Raw genomic sequence first — 17,142 nt, 5'->3', positions numbered from 1 at the left:
CTGACTTCATCACAGCCAAATCCCCTATACCTGGCACAAAGTAGGAGCTCAACTGCTGCAGTTTTAAGTACTCCATGGACTGTGAAACTAATATGTAAAGTCCAACTAGAGAAAGGATAGAGAAATCCTTGGAGATACAATGATTAAGCCAAAAAGCTTAGCTGGGCACGGTGGCACGTGCCTGTAAGCCCAGCACTAGGGAAGCCGAGGCCAGAGGACCACCAAGTTCAAGCCTAGCCTAAGCAACTTAGTAACAGCATCTCTAAATAAAAACTAAAAAAGTGCTGGGAATGTAGCTTAGTGCAAACGGCCTGGGATCAATCATCAGTATCAAAGACAGAGAGACAGAGAGACAGAGAGAGAGAGAGAGAGAGAGGCAGAGAGAGAGAGAGAGAGAAAACCCCAAAGAGCTTGTCACCTTAGTTCCCCCAAGTAATATTTTCCATTTCCAAGGAATTATCTTGCACAACAGGCTATCAACAATTTAAAATATGATTCATCCTTTCAGGTAAAATAAAGCTGAGTCAGCCAGGAGCAATTCTACTCCAGGGGCAGCCTCAAGAGCTAAAAGTACTGTATTTTTATACTACTACTGATAACAACAAAGAATTAACTAGTTTTTCTTCAACATGTTACAGATACATACAGTCATTCCTTAGGATCCATATAGAATTGGCTCTAGGACCCCCAAGAATATAAAAACCCATGGATGCACAAGTTCCTTATATAAAATGGCATAGCGTTTTCCTATAATCTATATTCATCCTCTCATCTACTTTAATTCATCTCTAGATTACTTATAAAACCCAATTCAATGCAAATGATATGTAAATAGTCGTCACACTATTGTTTAAGGAAAAATGACAAGGAAAAACATCTGTACATGGTCAGTACAGATGCAGTGCTTTTTCCTGAGTCTTTATGATTTGCAGGTTCACTGAATCCACAGATACAGAACCTATGGATACAGAGGGGTGACTATATTTTTCCTTTCAGAAGAAGTAATTATTGTAGCACACAGGAAGTAATATAATAGAAATGTTAAGATTTCTTTGAAACATACACAAGTACCATTACTTACATGAGATGAAATATAGGTTATACAATCATCTAACTTGGCCAGCATAGGTATAAATCCTTCACTATTTACAGACAAAGTAGGAGAATTCAATTTCTTCAAAAGGACAAAAACAATCAATTAATTGACAAAAACAAAATACAGGTACAAGTTTAAAATTATTAACTAGAATTAACATTTTCCTTTAAGATAAACTACAATGTACTAGATCTTTACAATATATTTTAAAAGTCATCAAAATGTCCTCAAATATGGTCCATGTGCAATAATAAGGAAGAAAACAAATAGAAAAGAATACTGATTTAAATCAGTTTATTCCTAGTAAGCTTTAATGGAGCTCTGCATGAATTAGCAAATATTTTTACTATACCACTGCACAATGTTATAATGAAATAATATATCACGTATCTAGATTTCCCACTTTCTAGTACTTCATAACATATATAATATTTCCACTTTCAAACACTGGCAATTTTCTTATGGTTCAAGGATTAATTTGGCAGTCATATTACAAAAGTAAAATATTACTAGCCAATCATTTTATAACCTGATATGCAAACGGCTTGGCAATAAACTAATTCCCATTACATTCCACGGTTTTACTTCTGTGCTATTAGCTTTATTTCTATGCCTTTATTAAACTAATGATTTTAATAATTTAATAACATGATTTATATATAATTATGATTAATTTATAAATCAGAAAAAGAAATATAACTTTGGGGACTATTATTTAGGATACAAGTATACATTATAAGACTCTACATTTCTTCAAACTAAACATGAAAATTTCTTCAAAAAAATGTTCTCGCTAGCACAATCACAGCAAGATTTAAAATTGAGCATTTCTTCCCACAATTTTCTTCACAGTTTGCAGATAATATAGAAGAGGCAACCAATCAAAAGATTTTAATAACAACCCAATTTAAAAAACATTACATAAACTATATTTTTTAAAACTTTTAACTGGTAATATTATCTCCACTTGTTACAAACAGGAATATCTCTTACTATACAAACATTTGTAAGTTACAGTGTAACTCAAGCTAAAGTCTAAGTTTGAGGACTATACTGAGGAAATATAAAAATCACTGACTACAAAAAAAGCAAAAAGCACTTACTGTATTAATAGTTTCCAATTCATTAAAATAAGAAAGCTTTTGTTGAATATTTTCAGCCAGATCAACAAGTTCCGACTTGCATTTTTAAAAGAGAAAAATCAATTACTGTAAGAATATAAGAATTAACACTCCAGTCTCAAGATTATTGTCAACAGATTTATATTAGACATGTAGATGTACAGATTTCCCAATAGTGAAATATTTCTGCAGTCATGAATTAAAAGAGGTAATAATTAAATTTTATGATTTGTAAAATAATGATTGCCTTCAAAAACACATAAAATACATACAGAGAAAATTCTGAGACATAGTTTTCAATATTTTACCTCTAAATCACCAGTTTAAGTGTAACTTCAATCAGTTCATCTGCTTGTTTGTGAAATGTTAATAATAAAGAATGGGACCAGGTATTTAGTTCAGTGGTTCTGCGGCCCGCCTCCCAAGTGCAAGGTCCCAAGTTCGATCCCCAGTCCCCCCCCCCCACAAAAAAAAGAATGCCAGAGCAAGCTAATAGATCCACTGATTCTAAAACTGTACTGAGACCTAACAGCTCACAACACAGGAAAGCTTGTGTTTACCCCTCTTCACATGAGCTCATTTGGAAAGCAGGCTGCCCTGCATATGTAGCACAAGGCCTCTTTCAGAGCAGTGTTCAACATATATTTACAGAGACTAAGGAATTAAAATTAAATTGCATACATCTATTTAAAATAAAATATTAACTATAATCACTGACCCTCCCTCCTACTCCAAATTACCTGTTCTTTTAGGAGCTGTTCACAGGCTTCATGGAGGGTTCCTGTCTTATTAGACACAAAGAGATACTGGTTCTGCAATGATTCCAGATGCTGAAGAGCACTGTTTACATCATTCAAAATAGCATCACACTGCTCCTGAAACCCAGACAAGTAATCCCTCATCTGTCTAGAAAACAGAACCAAAAGGGGATTGGAAATAATATTTTCCCCCAATAAGCACAGTCAATTAGCAAGAAAGCCTCATTTTTCCCACAAGCTTGAATTTCGGGAGGAAAGTCTGACCTACTAGCAAAAGTGATTATACTCAGAAATATAGCAAAAGCTATATCATAAAATGTTCAAATACTTAAGAAGACAACTCACTGATACTATAAGCAACAACAACAACAACAAAAAGTTAACTTTAACCTAGCTTTTCACTTGTAAGGTAATGGCTCAACTTCCAAAGAGTGGGATCCCAAGCCAATCCAAGGTTGGTCAGTCCTATCAGACCACTGCCACCTTTGAGAGATGGTGTGATGCTGTGGAGAATTCCAGATTGGGAACTGGAAGCCATGGGTCCAAGTCTCAGCTCTACCTAAGTCTGCATGATATTGAGCAAGTTATTAAATATTTATAGGCCTCAAGTTGCCCTTCTGTAAAACAGAAATAGTAATTATCTTTGCTCACATAGCTGCTACAAGGATTAAATGGGATCTTTTATCAAAGAGCCTAACACACTGTCCAGCAATAACAGCTGTCAATGTCAGCTGAATATAAATACCAACCCACAATCCTGAAATGGCCAGAATCTGTACACTATCATGTCTCCACATGCTAACAGCATATAAAACCAGAACTACACAGTTAAACCCAATCAAGATGGCCATCCTTAATGTCTCTTGTGAATGTTTCTCCTTATATGGAAAGGCAACAAATACCTCTTAGAGTTCATGTAAAATTACTCAAACCCAGTGCTTTCCAGAGATATCTTTTTTTTCAATCACACAGCTTCTAAAATCAGTTATAATTCCCAAATCCTCTCTCTGGCTATTTTTAAACAAAATGTGCATGTCAGTGTCTTCTCTACACCTTTATTTGTTTAAAGACACAGAATATGAATTGTACGAGGTGACTGTGATCTAAAATTTACAGTATCAAACAAATATAAGAACCTGACATACCTATATTTTGTTCCTTCATCCTGATCCATCTGAGTTTGGAGCTTTGCAAACCACGAAAAAAACTGGAAAAATAAAGAATATTATATTGTCAACTAAACTAAAAAAGATAAAATGAAATGTGAATACATGCTAAACTATAAGACAAAGGGGGAGACACTACCTCAGTCTTATTATTTAAGGCTTAGTCATAAATAATTAGCTTTAAGCCAGGTGTTACGGTTTATATCTAGATGTCCTCCCAAAGCCTTATACGCTTATAGATGGGGCTCTTAGGAGGTGAGTGGATCATAGGTGAATGATACTGATAAATGGATTACTCCACTGAGAAATGTATAGCTCAATGTGACGCTGGGAGGTGAGCCTGGTAGGAGGAGGTGGGTCACTGGGGGTGTGGCCTGGAAGGGTCTATCTCCCTCCCCTCTCCTTGATCTCACTCTCTGCTTACCACCACCACACCATGAGCTGTTTCTCCTGTGCCAAGCCACCCTGCCTTGGAACCACCTAATTATGAATGAAGCCTCTACAAACTGTGAGGCAAAATAAACCTTTTCTCCTTTAACTTGTGAGAATCAGGTACTATGTCTCAGTGATAAGAAAGTCACTAAGACACCAGAAGAAGATAATTATTATATATGCAATATTTACATGCTAAGAAAAGCAAAGGATATTAAAAAAACACTGGCCATTTCCAAAGTTCAGTAAGAGGAGTATTACAGACACAATTATAAAAAATAAACTTTTCTTCCTAATGCCCACTTACTAGTTTGCCAAATCTGAATAGTTAGCACAGGGCCTTAGGTAAATGTCAATATTATCTAGTAAAAAATCTGAGAATAAAAACTTGAAAATAAGATTATACAGTAGTTTAAGAATATGGGCTTTGGCATCACCTAAACCATTAGTTTGAATCCTGGCCCTACTACCAATACTATGAAAAATATCTATTATTAAAAAAACAAATGGGGCTAGGCATGGTATCATCTCACTGTAATCCCAGTACTCCGGGAGGCTGAGGCAGGAGGATTCCAAGTTTGAGCCAAGCCCAGGCAACTCAGCAAAATCTTGTCTCAATTTTTTTTTTTTAATTTTAAAAGGGCAGAGATATAGCTTGGTGCAAAGCCCCTGGGTTCAATTCCAAGTATCGAGGAAAAAAAACCCACAAAAATCCATTTGGGGATCATCCTTAAACTGGGCATAAAGAAAGTTTCTGAGGTGAAAGAAATGTTTTATATCTTAGTAGTAGTGGTAGTCATTCCAGTATACACACTTGTCAAAACGAACTCAGCTAACACTTAAAATGAGTATATCCTATTGTATGTAAGTTCATAATTCAATATATTAGATTTTTACAAACTTTTTAAAGAGATATAACTCAATATATTAAATTTTTTTAACTTTTAATGAAAGATACAGGTGCAAATTTAATCCAGGTTTTGTTTTCAGTCCAAAGAAGTTCACAGACACGGTGCTTGATTACCTTCTAGAATTCTCAAGAGGAATTCAACGTCAAGGGTGCATAGACTTTCGTGTACCCTGCCTATCACTTACTGAGCATTTATTTTGTGTTCACCACACCCTGCATTTACATGTGTTCTCTTATTTAATTCTCATAAAAATCCTATGATAGGTGTATAATTATTGTCCTTGTTTCACAGATTAAAAAACTGCAGACCCAAGAAAGTAAGAAATCTAATCTGCCAGAGGTCACAAAGATGCTAAGTGATGGAGCTGCCTTTCAGAGGCAGGAAGTCTGAACCAAGAGCTGAGGCTCTCAAGCACTCTGCAGTATTGCACATGCCATGAGTGCACCTCCTTTCCATTCACTTGGAAAATACCTCAGCTTTAATTCTTAACAGGATAGATAGCTCAGTGGCACCATGCCTGCCTGGCAAGTGCAAGGTCCTAAGTTTGATCCCTGGTACCAAGGGTTTAAAAAAAAAAAAAAGGATAGAAAAAACAAAGGAAGTGGCTAAATAAACTACTACACATTTAGGTTTATAATTAGCAATAAGCAAAAACCAAGTTTACATATGCTAAGTTACTGAGACATAACAAAGCTTCATCTAAAAATCATATTTAGTTTTTCTTTCTTAAAGGGGTTACCTAGCAACAAACAGAGAGGGGTGTGTGTATGTTTATATGTACGTATGTGTTTATATGTATGTACAATATGTGTCTGCTTGAGGGGACAGGTTAATATAGACACCTACTGAGGGAAATCAAAAGTACACAGAATATTAAAAACCTTAATAAATTTAATAATCTATCAACATCCAGAATTGGACTACCATACCTTTATCTATACCATCAATATAATTGAGTAACAGAGTCATTTAAAATACTTAATAGCTTCAACTATCACAAAATCAAGAATGTTCTAGAAAGATTTGATAATCACTATGGTATCAAATGTTCACACCTTTTCATTAGAACCTTTTTTATTAGCCTATCCTGAGACATCTGCAGTAATCTAATATCCTTAGAAAAGATACTGCAATTCACCTGCTGTGCGGTCTCAATTCTTTCTTCTTCCATTCCTAAGGAAGTAAAACCCTTCAAGAGAATGTCTTCTGTAGATTCAGGCACTGTTGAAGTCAGGTCAATGGGCAGTGACTGGGAAGTTAAGCTACATGAGTCTTCAATTGGTAGCTTGAAAAAAGAAACCACAAAATATTTAAGCAACTTGAAAATTCTTTGAATTTAACTCAAGACTGGGTTTCCATCTCAATGGATTTGAAAAAGAAGTATTTCCATTAAATCATTTGAGATTAATAAATTCCATATAACACTGACACTTTTAACGAGGCTCTATGTTAAATACTACTCTCAAAACATATAATACTAATGTCACATCATTAATAACATATGATTTTTGAGACGGCTTTCTAACAATGATGGTGAATCCGTACGAAACCACACACATTTGTCTCACTTGTACCTCTGGTTGAACTACCACCAGAAAAAAGGAAAACCTGTGTGCTAAAAGTAGCTCATTCTCCTCAGGATCTAACAGAAAAGCTGACCAACCAACAGGATTAACAAATCACACCCCACATTTAATCAACAAACCACTTCTTCCTCCCATTTCCCATCCATGCACATTTTTCACCTACATTCTTATTGACAAATTTTGAAATTCCATAAAATAGGAAGCATTTCAGAGTTTCCAATCAGTCTCAGAAAAGTCCAAAGGACAAGGCTGCACTTTGCACCACTATACCTACAGTATTCTAGTGCTCCACTACTAAAGATAGTCCAGGTGTTCACTTAACTGCAGTCTATAAAGAAAAGCTGTTTTTAGACCTGAAAGAAAGGGGAAGTGGATGCTAGGGAAAGCAAAAGGGCCCATTGTTTAGGTTCAAGTCTAGCATTTAGTTCTTAGTTCAGGGCATTTAAGGTTTACCAACATAAGGCATAATCCAAGGCCTTGTGAAGCTGATTCTTATGTTTCTGAATATAAATGTTTCACTGAAGACAGTATTTTCTGTTCAAAGCTAAAATAAGCTCGATAGAAAATGTACCACCAATTTAGAAACATAATCCTTTAATATGAGATTTTTCAAGTATAGATTCAAATGGAGCTATTGTTACTGCACAGTGAAGCACACTACAGTGCAACTGGTTTGAGTAGCTCTCTTATAAAGCTGTGAGACATTGGGCAAATTACTTAATATTTCTAGTCCTCAATTTCTTCTGTCTGACATAGATAGTCTCTGTACCATAAGACTATCATGAAGAGCAAAGAAGAAAACACAGATATGGGAAAACTGGCCTCTTGAAATACCAGTAAGCTGTAGACAGAAAGTGATCAGGAGGGTCCCTGAGCTGCTTCATCCTCACATATTAGTCTGATTTGAGTGCCAGGTGGGTGTTGGATGTGGGTAAATATGTTTATTAGGGCACCACTTGTACTGTAATATAAACTCTTCCTGGATGGTAACATCATCCCCGAGTGTGTAAAAGGACTGTGGCCCAACAAGAATTAAGTTTCTCAAACCTAGTGAGGATCTATCTCATGTCTAAAGTGTCACCAGCAACTGCATGCTGCCATTAGAAGCACAGGAGGACACAGGGAGCTGTGCTGAGATGCCACCCTAGGGTCACCAACAACAAGCTGTCTTCTCCAGAAGGGGCATAATTCACCAGAGACAAACTACATTAAAGCACTTAGTATAAGACCTGCCACGCGGTAAATAATAAATATGAGGTATTGCTATTTGTAGTAGTAGTATTGTTTTTATTTATTCTTACTCATTAATAGCAACAAAGTACATTTATAAAACTAAAATCTATATTCCTTGAGAACAAAAGTCACTAATCTATTTTTACAATATTGTATTAGCAGTAAAATTTAGCTCTACATGCACAGGTCCTAACAAAATTCAATCAAATGATTCTACCAGTACTGTTTACATATATCTAAACTAGGTGTAAAAAAATAAACAAATAAAATAAACTAGGTGTATCTAACCCATGGCCCACAAGCCACATGCAGCCCTGGACATTCAGTAAAACAGACCAAGATCATAAACTTTTGACAGTACAATGTGATTTTTAGCAGTATTTTTCATGACTATGCTGTGTGGTGCTCAAGCACAGATCGTACTAGACTTGTATAAGACCTACCTTCCCAGAGGAAAATATCCCTCACTCCATAGACATACCTCATGCACATCATGGCTTTTTGACAGGATGTACATTTGTGAACCAGCTTCAACAACAAAGCAAACTAAGAGTAAAATTAGTTCAAAAATTTCTGGTGAGCACCTTGAGAACTCACTAAGAATTGCAACCACTTCCATCAAACCAGTAATGATATATTAGTTTCACAAAAACGAGGTCAAATTTCCCACTAGTTTCATGTTTATGTTGTCTTGTTTCTTGTTATGATAAAAAAAATTAAAAATAAAGGAGGTTTGGCTATATATATTAACTATATTATACATTGCATAAGTGGCCCAAGATAATTTCTCTTCAGTCAGTGAAGCCCACGTAAGCCAAAAGGATGGACACCCATGATGTAAACAGACCAAGCTCAGCTTTGAAAAACACACAGGAAACACATGGAGACCAGGCTAAGATGAAGACAGTGTGAAGGACTATTGCTTTACTCTTAACAGTAAGAAAAAGCCAGCTAATCCACAAAATCACAGCTATTAAATCCCGGAGAGGTGAGGCTCCAGAATAATCACACAACTTAAATCTTAGGGAAAGATGGGCATCTCCTGGAAGAACAGGCAACAAGCACTGGATAACTCCTAAAAGATCACAGGGGAAAAAAAGGACAACAAGCACCACATAAGACAGGAAATTGAATTCAATCAAAACCTTTCCACAAACTGGAGGATCAGTTCAAAGACCCTGGAAGCCATGAACCAAAGGAGTTCACACCCATTCACCTGGGCCCCTCCACAGACCTCCACTAGATGGTGCTGAGTGAGAACTGAACAAACTGGGACAGGCCTGGAAGAGAGGTGTGACTAATGCTATGAGGGGACACAGGGCACAAGGCCCATTTGAACCCTTCTCCCCAGTGGGACAAAGCTGAAGGCCACTAGAAAAGGGGGGGGACAACAAATTCTGTCAACCCCAGAGCACAGAAGGTCCACTATGGCCAAGGAGAGGGAAAGAAAACAATCATGAGCCTAGGGGCACAGGCAAGAAACATCCAAGGTTCAGAATGTTAGAGGTCTCTCACAGCAAGAGTAAGGATGGAATCACTGAGAAAGCACCCCCTCCAAGGCCCAAGGGAGAAAAGCCCTGCCTAAGGCTTTGGCTGGACCAGATGGCACAAAACCCTGACCTATCACTAGCACCAGGAAGCTACTGCAGGGAAGGAACGAAAGCGCAGGGACAGACACCCTCTGAGACACAAGCACAGAGCACACCAAAAGCAGAGGATAGAGGAAGAACGTTTAGAACATTTAGAAAACCCTGCAGCAAAAGTTTATGCATGAAAAATCTGAAGCCAGTCATAAACAATGATAATCAGAGCAACAACAAATCTACAGCCAGCTCAATTTCTGACTAGACTGACTCAACTCCCACACTAACAGCTAACAAGAGAAATATCCCATATCAAACATTAACAATATGCCTCTTCTCTACTCTCTCTCTACTGTTCGGGCACACAACATCCAGTTTTCAATTTAAAAGTTAAAGGTAAAAGAATGAAAAAGTAATTCACTGTCAAGAGATAAGATAATCAACAGAGCCAGGTTCAGATAACTTGAATACTGGAATATCAGAAAAGGAAATTAAAATGGGCTGAGGATTTAGCTCAGTGGTTCCACCTCCTGCCCCACAAGCACAAGGACCCAGTTCGATCCTCAGTACCAAAAAAAAAAAGAAAAGGAAATTAAAATAACTGGGAGTACTGTGTTAAAGGCTCTGGGATAAGATTCAGATAAGATGGATGAATACATACAAAATTGCAGCAGAAAAATGAAAACCATGTTGAATGAAAATGCTAGGAAAAAAAACCATAGTAACAGAAGAAAAATACTTACATCAATACACTCAACACAGCTAAAGAAAGAATCATTAGGGCTGGGAATTTAGCTCAGTGGTTCCGCCGCCTGCCTCACAAGCAGAAGGACCTGAGTTCAATCCCCGGTACCAAAAAAAAAAAAAAAAGAATCACTGAACTTCATGTCAGGTCACTAAGTAAAACTTACCCAAATTGAAAGATAAAAAGAAAACAAATACAGCATCTAAAAACCATAGAGTGGTAATGAATTATCTGATAAACATATAACTGCCATTCCAAAAGGAAGAGAAAGCAACAGAGAGAAAAACGGGGTAGAAGAAATATTTGAAGAAATAACTTCAGAATTTTCTAAAAATAACAAAAGGTATTAACTACAGGTCTCAAAGAATCCAAGCAGTGCACACACAACCTCTAAAAATTTCTGAAAACTTTTGAAGGGAGCCAGAGGTAGAAACGTGTTGCATACAGAGGAACAGCAGGCTTCTCAAGAAAAAATACACAATAGAATGACATCTTTAAAGTGCCAAAAGACAAAAAAAAAAAAAAAATAAGCCAATGTATTAGCACACACTTGTAATCCCAGCCCTCAGGAGGCTGAGGTAGAAAGATCACTGCAAGTTCAAAGACAGCGTGGGCTACATAGTGAGTTCAGGGCCAGCCTGAACTACATGCCAAGCCCCTGTCTCAAAAATAAAGTGCCAAAAGAAAAAAGTCAACCCAGGATCCCATATCAGTGAAAACGTCTTTTTTTAATATAGCAGAAATAAGGACTAGGTAAGCAAAAGCTGAGAAAATTTATTACCAGCAATCCTAAAAGAAATGTTAAAGAGAGTTCTTAAGGAAGATGGAATATAATACCCCCTGGATCTACTGAACACACACACACACACACACACACACACACACACACACACGAAATGGTTAAATTGAAGGTAACTAAGACAGGCTTTTTAATCATCAGAAAGAAATGTTGAAAGCAAAACTAGTGGAGATGTATTATGGGTTTACAACATACTATATAAAATAAAATATCTGGCAACAATAGCACTAAAGAGAGAAAGGAGGAAATGGATGCATAAGGGTCTCATACTACATGTAAGGCAACATAATATCTAAAGGCAGACTGTGGCTAATTAAAGAAGTATACTGCAAACCCCTCAGGACAGTCACTACAACACTGACCTATATCCACCTTGAATTTAATCTCTTTTGAGAAAAGATTTTAAATCTATCTTTAAAAGGAACATAGATCAATGTCAAAAATCTGTGTTGAGTGCACTGATGTAGGATATGATACTAAATACCATACTTCTGCCAAATTTTATCTCTAAGGGACCTCTTTACAGTGTTTCTTGCATTGGCAGGTGAATCTACAATTGTTTCCATTTTTCAATTTAAAAAATGATGGATTAATTATGTTCCATCAGAGTTCATAAGGCCTTATACCACATGATTCTGGAACTATACCTCATAAATCATCACAAATTCCAGATAAAAAGTAAAATTATTCTTGTTTCAGAATCAGTTGTAATATACAAAGCAGTCCTTTTAAATGTATTTGAGAAAGTAATATATTCTCCTAGGACAAAATTCAAAGAATATTCAGCAAAAAGTTCCCTTTCTCTGGACTCATTCCCCACCCACTCACTTCCCACCTCAAAGGCAGCCATCAAAGCTAGTTTGCTATGTATCTTTGCTTTAAAAAAAGCACACCTTTTAAAAACCCAAATAATGGTAAACTATACACATCTTCCTTTTTTCATTTAATATGCAGCATTTTCAATTGTCTCTTCAATAATATATAAAGAAAAGACAGAATTTATTCTAAATTCATAGGTGTCATTAAACCATAATGGGCTCATAATTTTAAAGTGCAAAAGTATAGGGCCAGGGATTTAGTTCAATGGCATCAAGTCTGCCTCATAAGCACAAGGTCCTGAGTTCGAACCCTGGTACAGGGGTGGGGATAAAAAGAGTCCAAGAGTATAGAGTATTTAAGTGAAAAGTAAGTCTCCAATCTGCTGTGCCTTTCTTTTTTTCTGGGACAATACAATTGTTTGTAATTTAAAAAGTCTTTCTAAGAAATTTGAGAGTAGAATGAAGAACTTTAAAATGAAGACCTTCAAACATAAAAAGAACCAAACAGATCATTTCCAATTTTTATCAATCTTTCTTCTATAAACATTATTCAAAATACATGAACATAATTTTTCATTGCAAGAGTTAAAATGAAAAGCAGCATTCTCCCCACCCCTACTTTTAACTACTTTCAGTATTTTTTTTTTTTTGTACCGGGATCAAACTCTGGTCCTTGCGCTTGGGAGGCAGGCAGCAGAACCACTGAGCTAAATCCCTAGCCCTACTTTCAGTATTTTTGATAGTTGTTCCATAACTCTAAAAAGCAGATTTACAGTTTTGGATTTGAATTCATCAATTTTAGATCCTATTTATTGACTCCTCACTATATAAGAAAATTAGTACCTCTATATTTTCTTCCATACTTACTTTCAAATTTTGTCAATATCATCTCCTTTTTACAGTCAAAATTTTATATTTAGGGCCAGGGATTTAGCTCAGTGGTTCCAGCACCTGCCTCACAAGCGCAAGGTCCCAAGTTCGATCCCCAGTACCATAAAAAAATGTATATTTATATTTTGTTCTATGATTAAGTCTTCAGACTGATGTTTAGAATACTACATGGTTCTTGCCTACTGTACATTTGCCTGAATTGCAGGTTCATTGATACCATCTCTGGTTGTGGTGTGCCACACATTTATTACTGCCATTTCGGAGGGATCCAGGGGACCCACGTGTGTGTACTCAATCTATTATCCTGAACCAAAAAATGTTTATCATCTAATTGACTTGAGAAAGTAAAACTGCAAAAATTCAAGTAACTTGAGAAACTGCCATGGATAAAGACAGTCTTTATCTAGATGTGCGTAAACATGATATTTGAATTTATCAAAGTGCATTCTACCTGATTACTTCAAGCACAAATATTAACCATTTTTCAGTCATAAGGACTTTTACCAGAAGCAGGAGGCAGGTCCCTGTTCCCTTATTCTAATACAGAACTGTTTTCTCTTAAAACAAGCATGAGAAAAACCGTAACACAACTACTTCAAAAAAAAAATGTTGAAAGTAGTTAAACAATTAGTTTTTAACAGAGTAAAAGAAGAAAACGCCTGCATTTGGTACATATGTCTAAATCTTCTTTTCTCAAAATAGCTGGAATACAGTGACAACTCAAGGAGTCTGGTGTGTCACAAACTTGCCTATTCGGACTTCTCCCTCAGTTGCAAGGAGATGATTCAGAGCCTCCAGCTCACTCACATACTCCTGGCTTCCAGATGGAACAGACAGATACTACCTGAGAAGAGCACAGATCCTGGCTGGCAATGATAAAGAGCTCCTGGATAGCCTATACAAATGGGAGACATTATATTAAATAATAACTACAACAGACTACCAAGCTTTCCCTGACCAGCTTGACAGGGCCAGGGAAAAACGAGCATACACCTTCCTCTCCCAACTTTACTTCTTGAAGAATTCTGAGTTAGAAAAAATCATTTTTAGAAACGATCTGACCAATTCAATCCCTAAATGAAAACTAGTATTACTTTCTCTGTTTGGAGCAAATCATGGAATTGCAGAACCTTCCTCAAGGAATCTAGTCTCTTCTTTCTTTGATCTGAGTGACATCTAAACCCCTCTGGATCACAGGATTCTACTCTATTCTTTTAAGTCAATCATTTGAAAGAAATTATATTAATAATGTCATACTAGCAAGTAGCTTGTCATGTGTACTTTACATACATGACTGCATCAAATTCTCACAACTCCTCATAAGTCCCATTTTTTATAAGGAAGAAAACAAAGGCTTAGCAGAGTTAAATATCATGTCTAATCACTGCAGCCTACAACAAAACAAGAGCTATGATAATAAATCACATATAAATGACAGGGTAAATTATTTCTTTATCAAGAATTACTAAGTTGAGCAGAAAGAAAAATTTTCCCTAGCTACTAAAATTTATCCTGACAAGAAACCAAACTAGTACAAATTCTTTTATCTAATGCAAAAAATAATAAAAAGCATAACTCCTTTCCAAAAGAAACGAAAGGATTTTCCATAAACCAAAAGTGAAAGCTATCTTCTAAAGTTAACAGCATTATGATATTTATTTACTGAGAATTAGCTGGCCTCTTGCTATTCTACTAACCTGCCATGTTTCAACTGTTCAGGAAAACACAATAAATCCTTTAAAGATATAGTGCTCAGACAAAATGAAAATGGAGGCACTTTTTTTTCCAACACCAGTATTAAAAGAGTGGTAATGCAAATAAAAATAAAAAAGGGAAACAAGGGCTACAGGAAGCTGAAGAGCAATGAAAATGTTCCCCTCAAAGATTCCAGGATGAGTAAACAACAAGCTGTTTCCTTCCCATATGAATCCAACACCAAGGCCACATGTAGCAGAAGACCCTCACTGAATTCTTAAACTGAAGAATGTCCCCTACCCATAACCTTGCACTGCTTTTTCCTCCAGCTACAATGTAATTTCTTTAGTCTTTCTAAGGCTAGTTTCTTGTTTTCTATCAACAGTTCTCACCACAGACTGTCACTTTCACCGTTTAATAATGCAAACCTCCTCCCTTTCAGTCACACCATCCTATTTTATTTTTCATACTCCATGGGTCACTGTCCAAACGTATCTTCTTGATCTTTTTTGTTTTGTTTTGTTTTGTTTTGGTACCGGGGATCGAACTTGGGTCCTTGCACTTGTGCAGCAGGCGACGAAACCACTGACCCAAATCCCCGGCCCCTCTTCTTGATCTTTTTATTACATGGTCACAATCTCCGTAATCAGCTTTGTGAGGCTAGAGAGCTTGTCCTTCCTATTTTTCTTTCTATCCCAAATTCCTAGCTCAGGGTAGAAATGAAATGTCAAATGATTAAATGCAAATGATAAGTATCATTGCATAAATATGGAAGAATGGAGTGAAACTGACAAAATTCCAAACCCTCCCCATGCTCAATGAGAAGTTAAACAGCTTGTAACACGTGATAGTGATTTTTTCTTCCTTGTAGAAAATGCCCTCCTCTTTTCTCTGGTGCCATGAGGCTCAGGGATCCTGCTTCAACAGCAGACCAAATCCACTATAGAGATTGGAACATTTATAGAGCAAACAACAGCTATTATCTAGACCATAAAAGACTCACAGCCAAGTCAAAGAACTTTCCAACTGCTTATTTCAGACCCACTTCCTGCAAAGCATCCTGGAGGTGGAGGGAGAACCAAACCCAAAAGAGAACTCCTTTATGGAGAGCATGTAACAGTAAATGTGAAGAGAACTTTCAAATCAAACCTTTCAAGTTTAAGGGCAGAAAAAGCTGAAGACTCTAAACTCAATCTGCAGTTGTTATACCAGTTCCTAATGGTATAAAAAGAATGCTTCTGAGCGGAGGATTTAGCTCAGTGGTTCCGCCGCCTGCCTCGCAAGCGCAAGGACCCAAGTTCGATCCCCGGTACCAAAAATAAAATAAAATAAAAACTAAAAAGAATGCTTCCAACATGAGAAGTAACCATCCCCCAAAACACTGGCCCTCAAAACTAGAAAGTCTGTCAAATTTGACAATTCATAAAACGAAGTTCTAGCCATTTAAGCTAAATGAAGTAAATCACACAAGCAGTAATAAGCAGAATATCTGAATGGTAATGGAATTAAAAACTGTGATACTGAGACCAAAAGCTAGCATTATTTAATAATGTGTGACAAGCGAAGCTGTCACTCTGCTCAAGCTTGGTCTCCCGAGGCCCTCACAGAAAGGAAGGTAGACTATTCATTAGAGTGACGAACAAGCATCAATTTGGAGACTGACTGCAGCAAACCTGCTCGAGTTCCGTGCCCTCCTCCGCGAGGGTGGGCAGCAGGATGCGCCTCGGTGGACACGAGGGACACCAGGAGCGGGACACCTGGAGCAAGACGCCCGGAGAGAGGCGGGGGGGGGGGGGCTGGGTGCAGGCGGGCACCAGGCCCCAGACGCCCCACAACTCCCCGATCAGGCTCCGTCTGGGCCCCTCCCACTGGATCCTCCGCGTTGGCCCGGGAGGAGCGGACCGAGAGTGATGAGGCCAGGCCTCCCCGGGACGCCCAGGAACACCCAGCCCTCTGCCCAACACAGTTCGCGCCCGTCACTTCACCTCGGCCGGCACCGGCAGGTTCTCGGCCGCCGCCTTCAGCTCCAGCACCGAGTCGGTCTGCCTGTCGGTCAGCGGCGCCGTCGTGTCAGGCCTCCGATCCCAGAGAGCCAGCTTCTCCCGAGCATCCCGCTCGGCCGCCGCCTGGGGCAGCAGCAGCAGCGCCGCCTCCGCCATCGCCGCCGCCCCTGGGACCCTCAGTAGCAACGAGTTGCAGGGGACCCCGACTGAGAAGCCCGGACGACTTCCGGGAGCACGGGACTTTCGCACCGCGGTGGCGAAGGGGCGGGACAGGCCAGAATGCCCTGACCCCGGAAGCACTTACA

The 17,142-nt window shown here is 37.9% G+C and overlaps 1 protein-coding gene across 3 annotated transcripts in view; it reads right to left on the bottom strand.

Moving 5' to 3' along the window:
* The window catches only part of Cog3 (component of oligomeric golgi complex 3), a 56,906-nt gene extending 39,913 nt beyond the window's left edge, over positions 1-16,993 (bottom strand). For all 3 annotated transcript variants that reach the window (XM_004844212.3, XM_087197326.1, XM_087197327.1), the window contains exons 1-6: positions 16,820-16,993; positions 6,623-6,769; positions 4,121-4,182; positions 2,958-3,123; positions 2,200-2,274; positions 1,082-1,174 (exon numbers count right to left, since the gene is read on the bottom strand). In XM_004844212.3, coding sequence (XP_004844269.1) covers positions 1,082-1,174; positions 2,200-2,274; positions 2,958-3,123; positions 4,121-4,182; positions 6,623-6,769; positions 16,820-16,993 — 717 coding nt within the window. The remainder of the gene's footprint in view (positions 1-1,081; positions 1,175-2,199; positions 2,275-2,957; positions 3,124-4,120; positions 4,183-6,622; positions 6,770-16,819) is intronic.
* Positions 16,994-17,142: the final 149 nt, after the last annotated feature.

The sequence above is a fragment of the Heterocephalus glaber genome, unplaced genomic scaffold (genome assembly GCF_053883595.1).
Source record: "Heterocephalus glaber isolate CG9 unplaced genomic scaffold, H.glaber_assembly_v1.0 deba00001666, whole genome shotgun sequence".
Taxonomy (NCBI): domain Eukaryota; kingdom Metazoa; phylum Chordata; class Mammalia; order Rodentia; family Bathyergidae; genus Heterocephalus; species Heterocephalus glaber.
The sequence above is the reverse complement of the archived record's forward strand: the minus strand, read 5'-3'. Positions and strand labels throughout refer to the sequence as shown.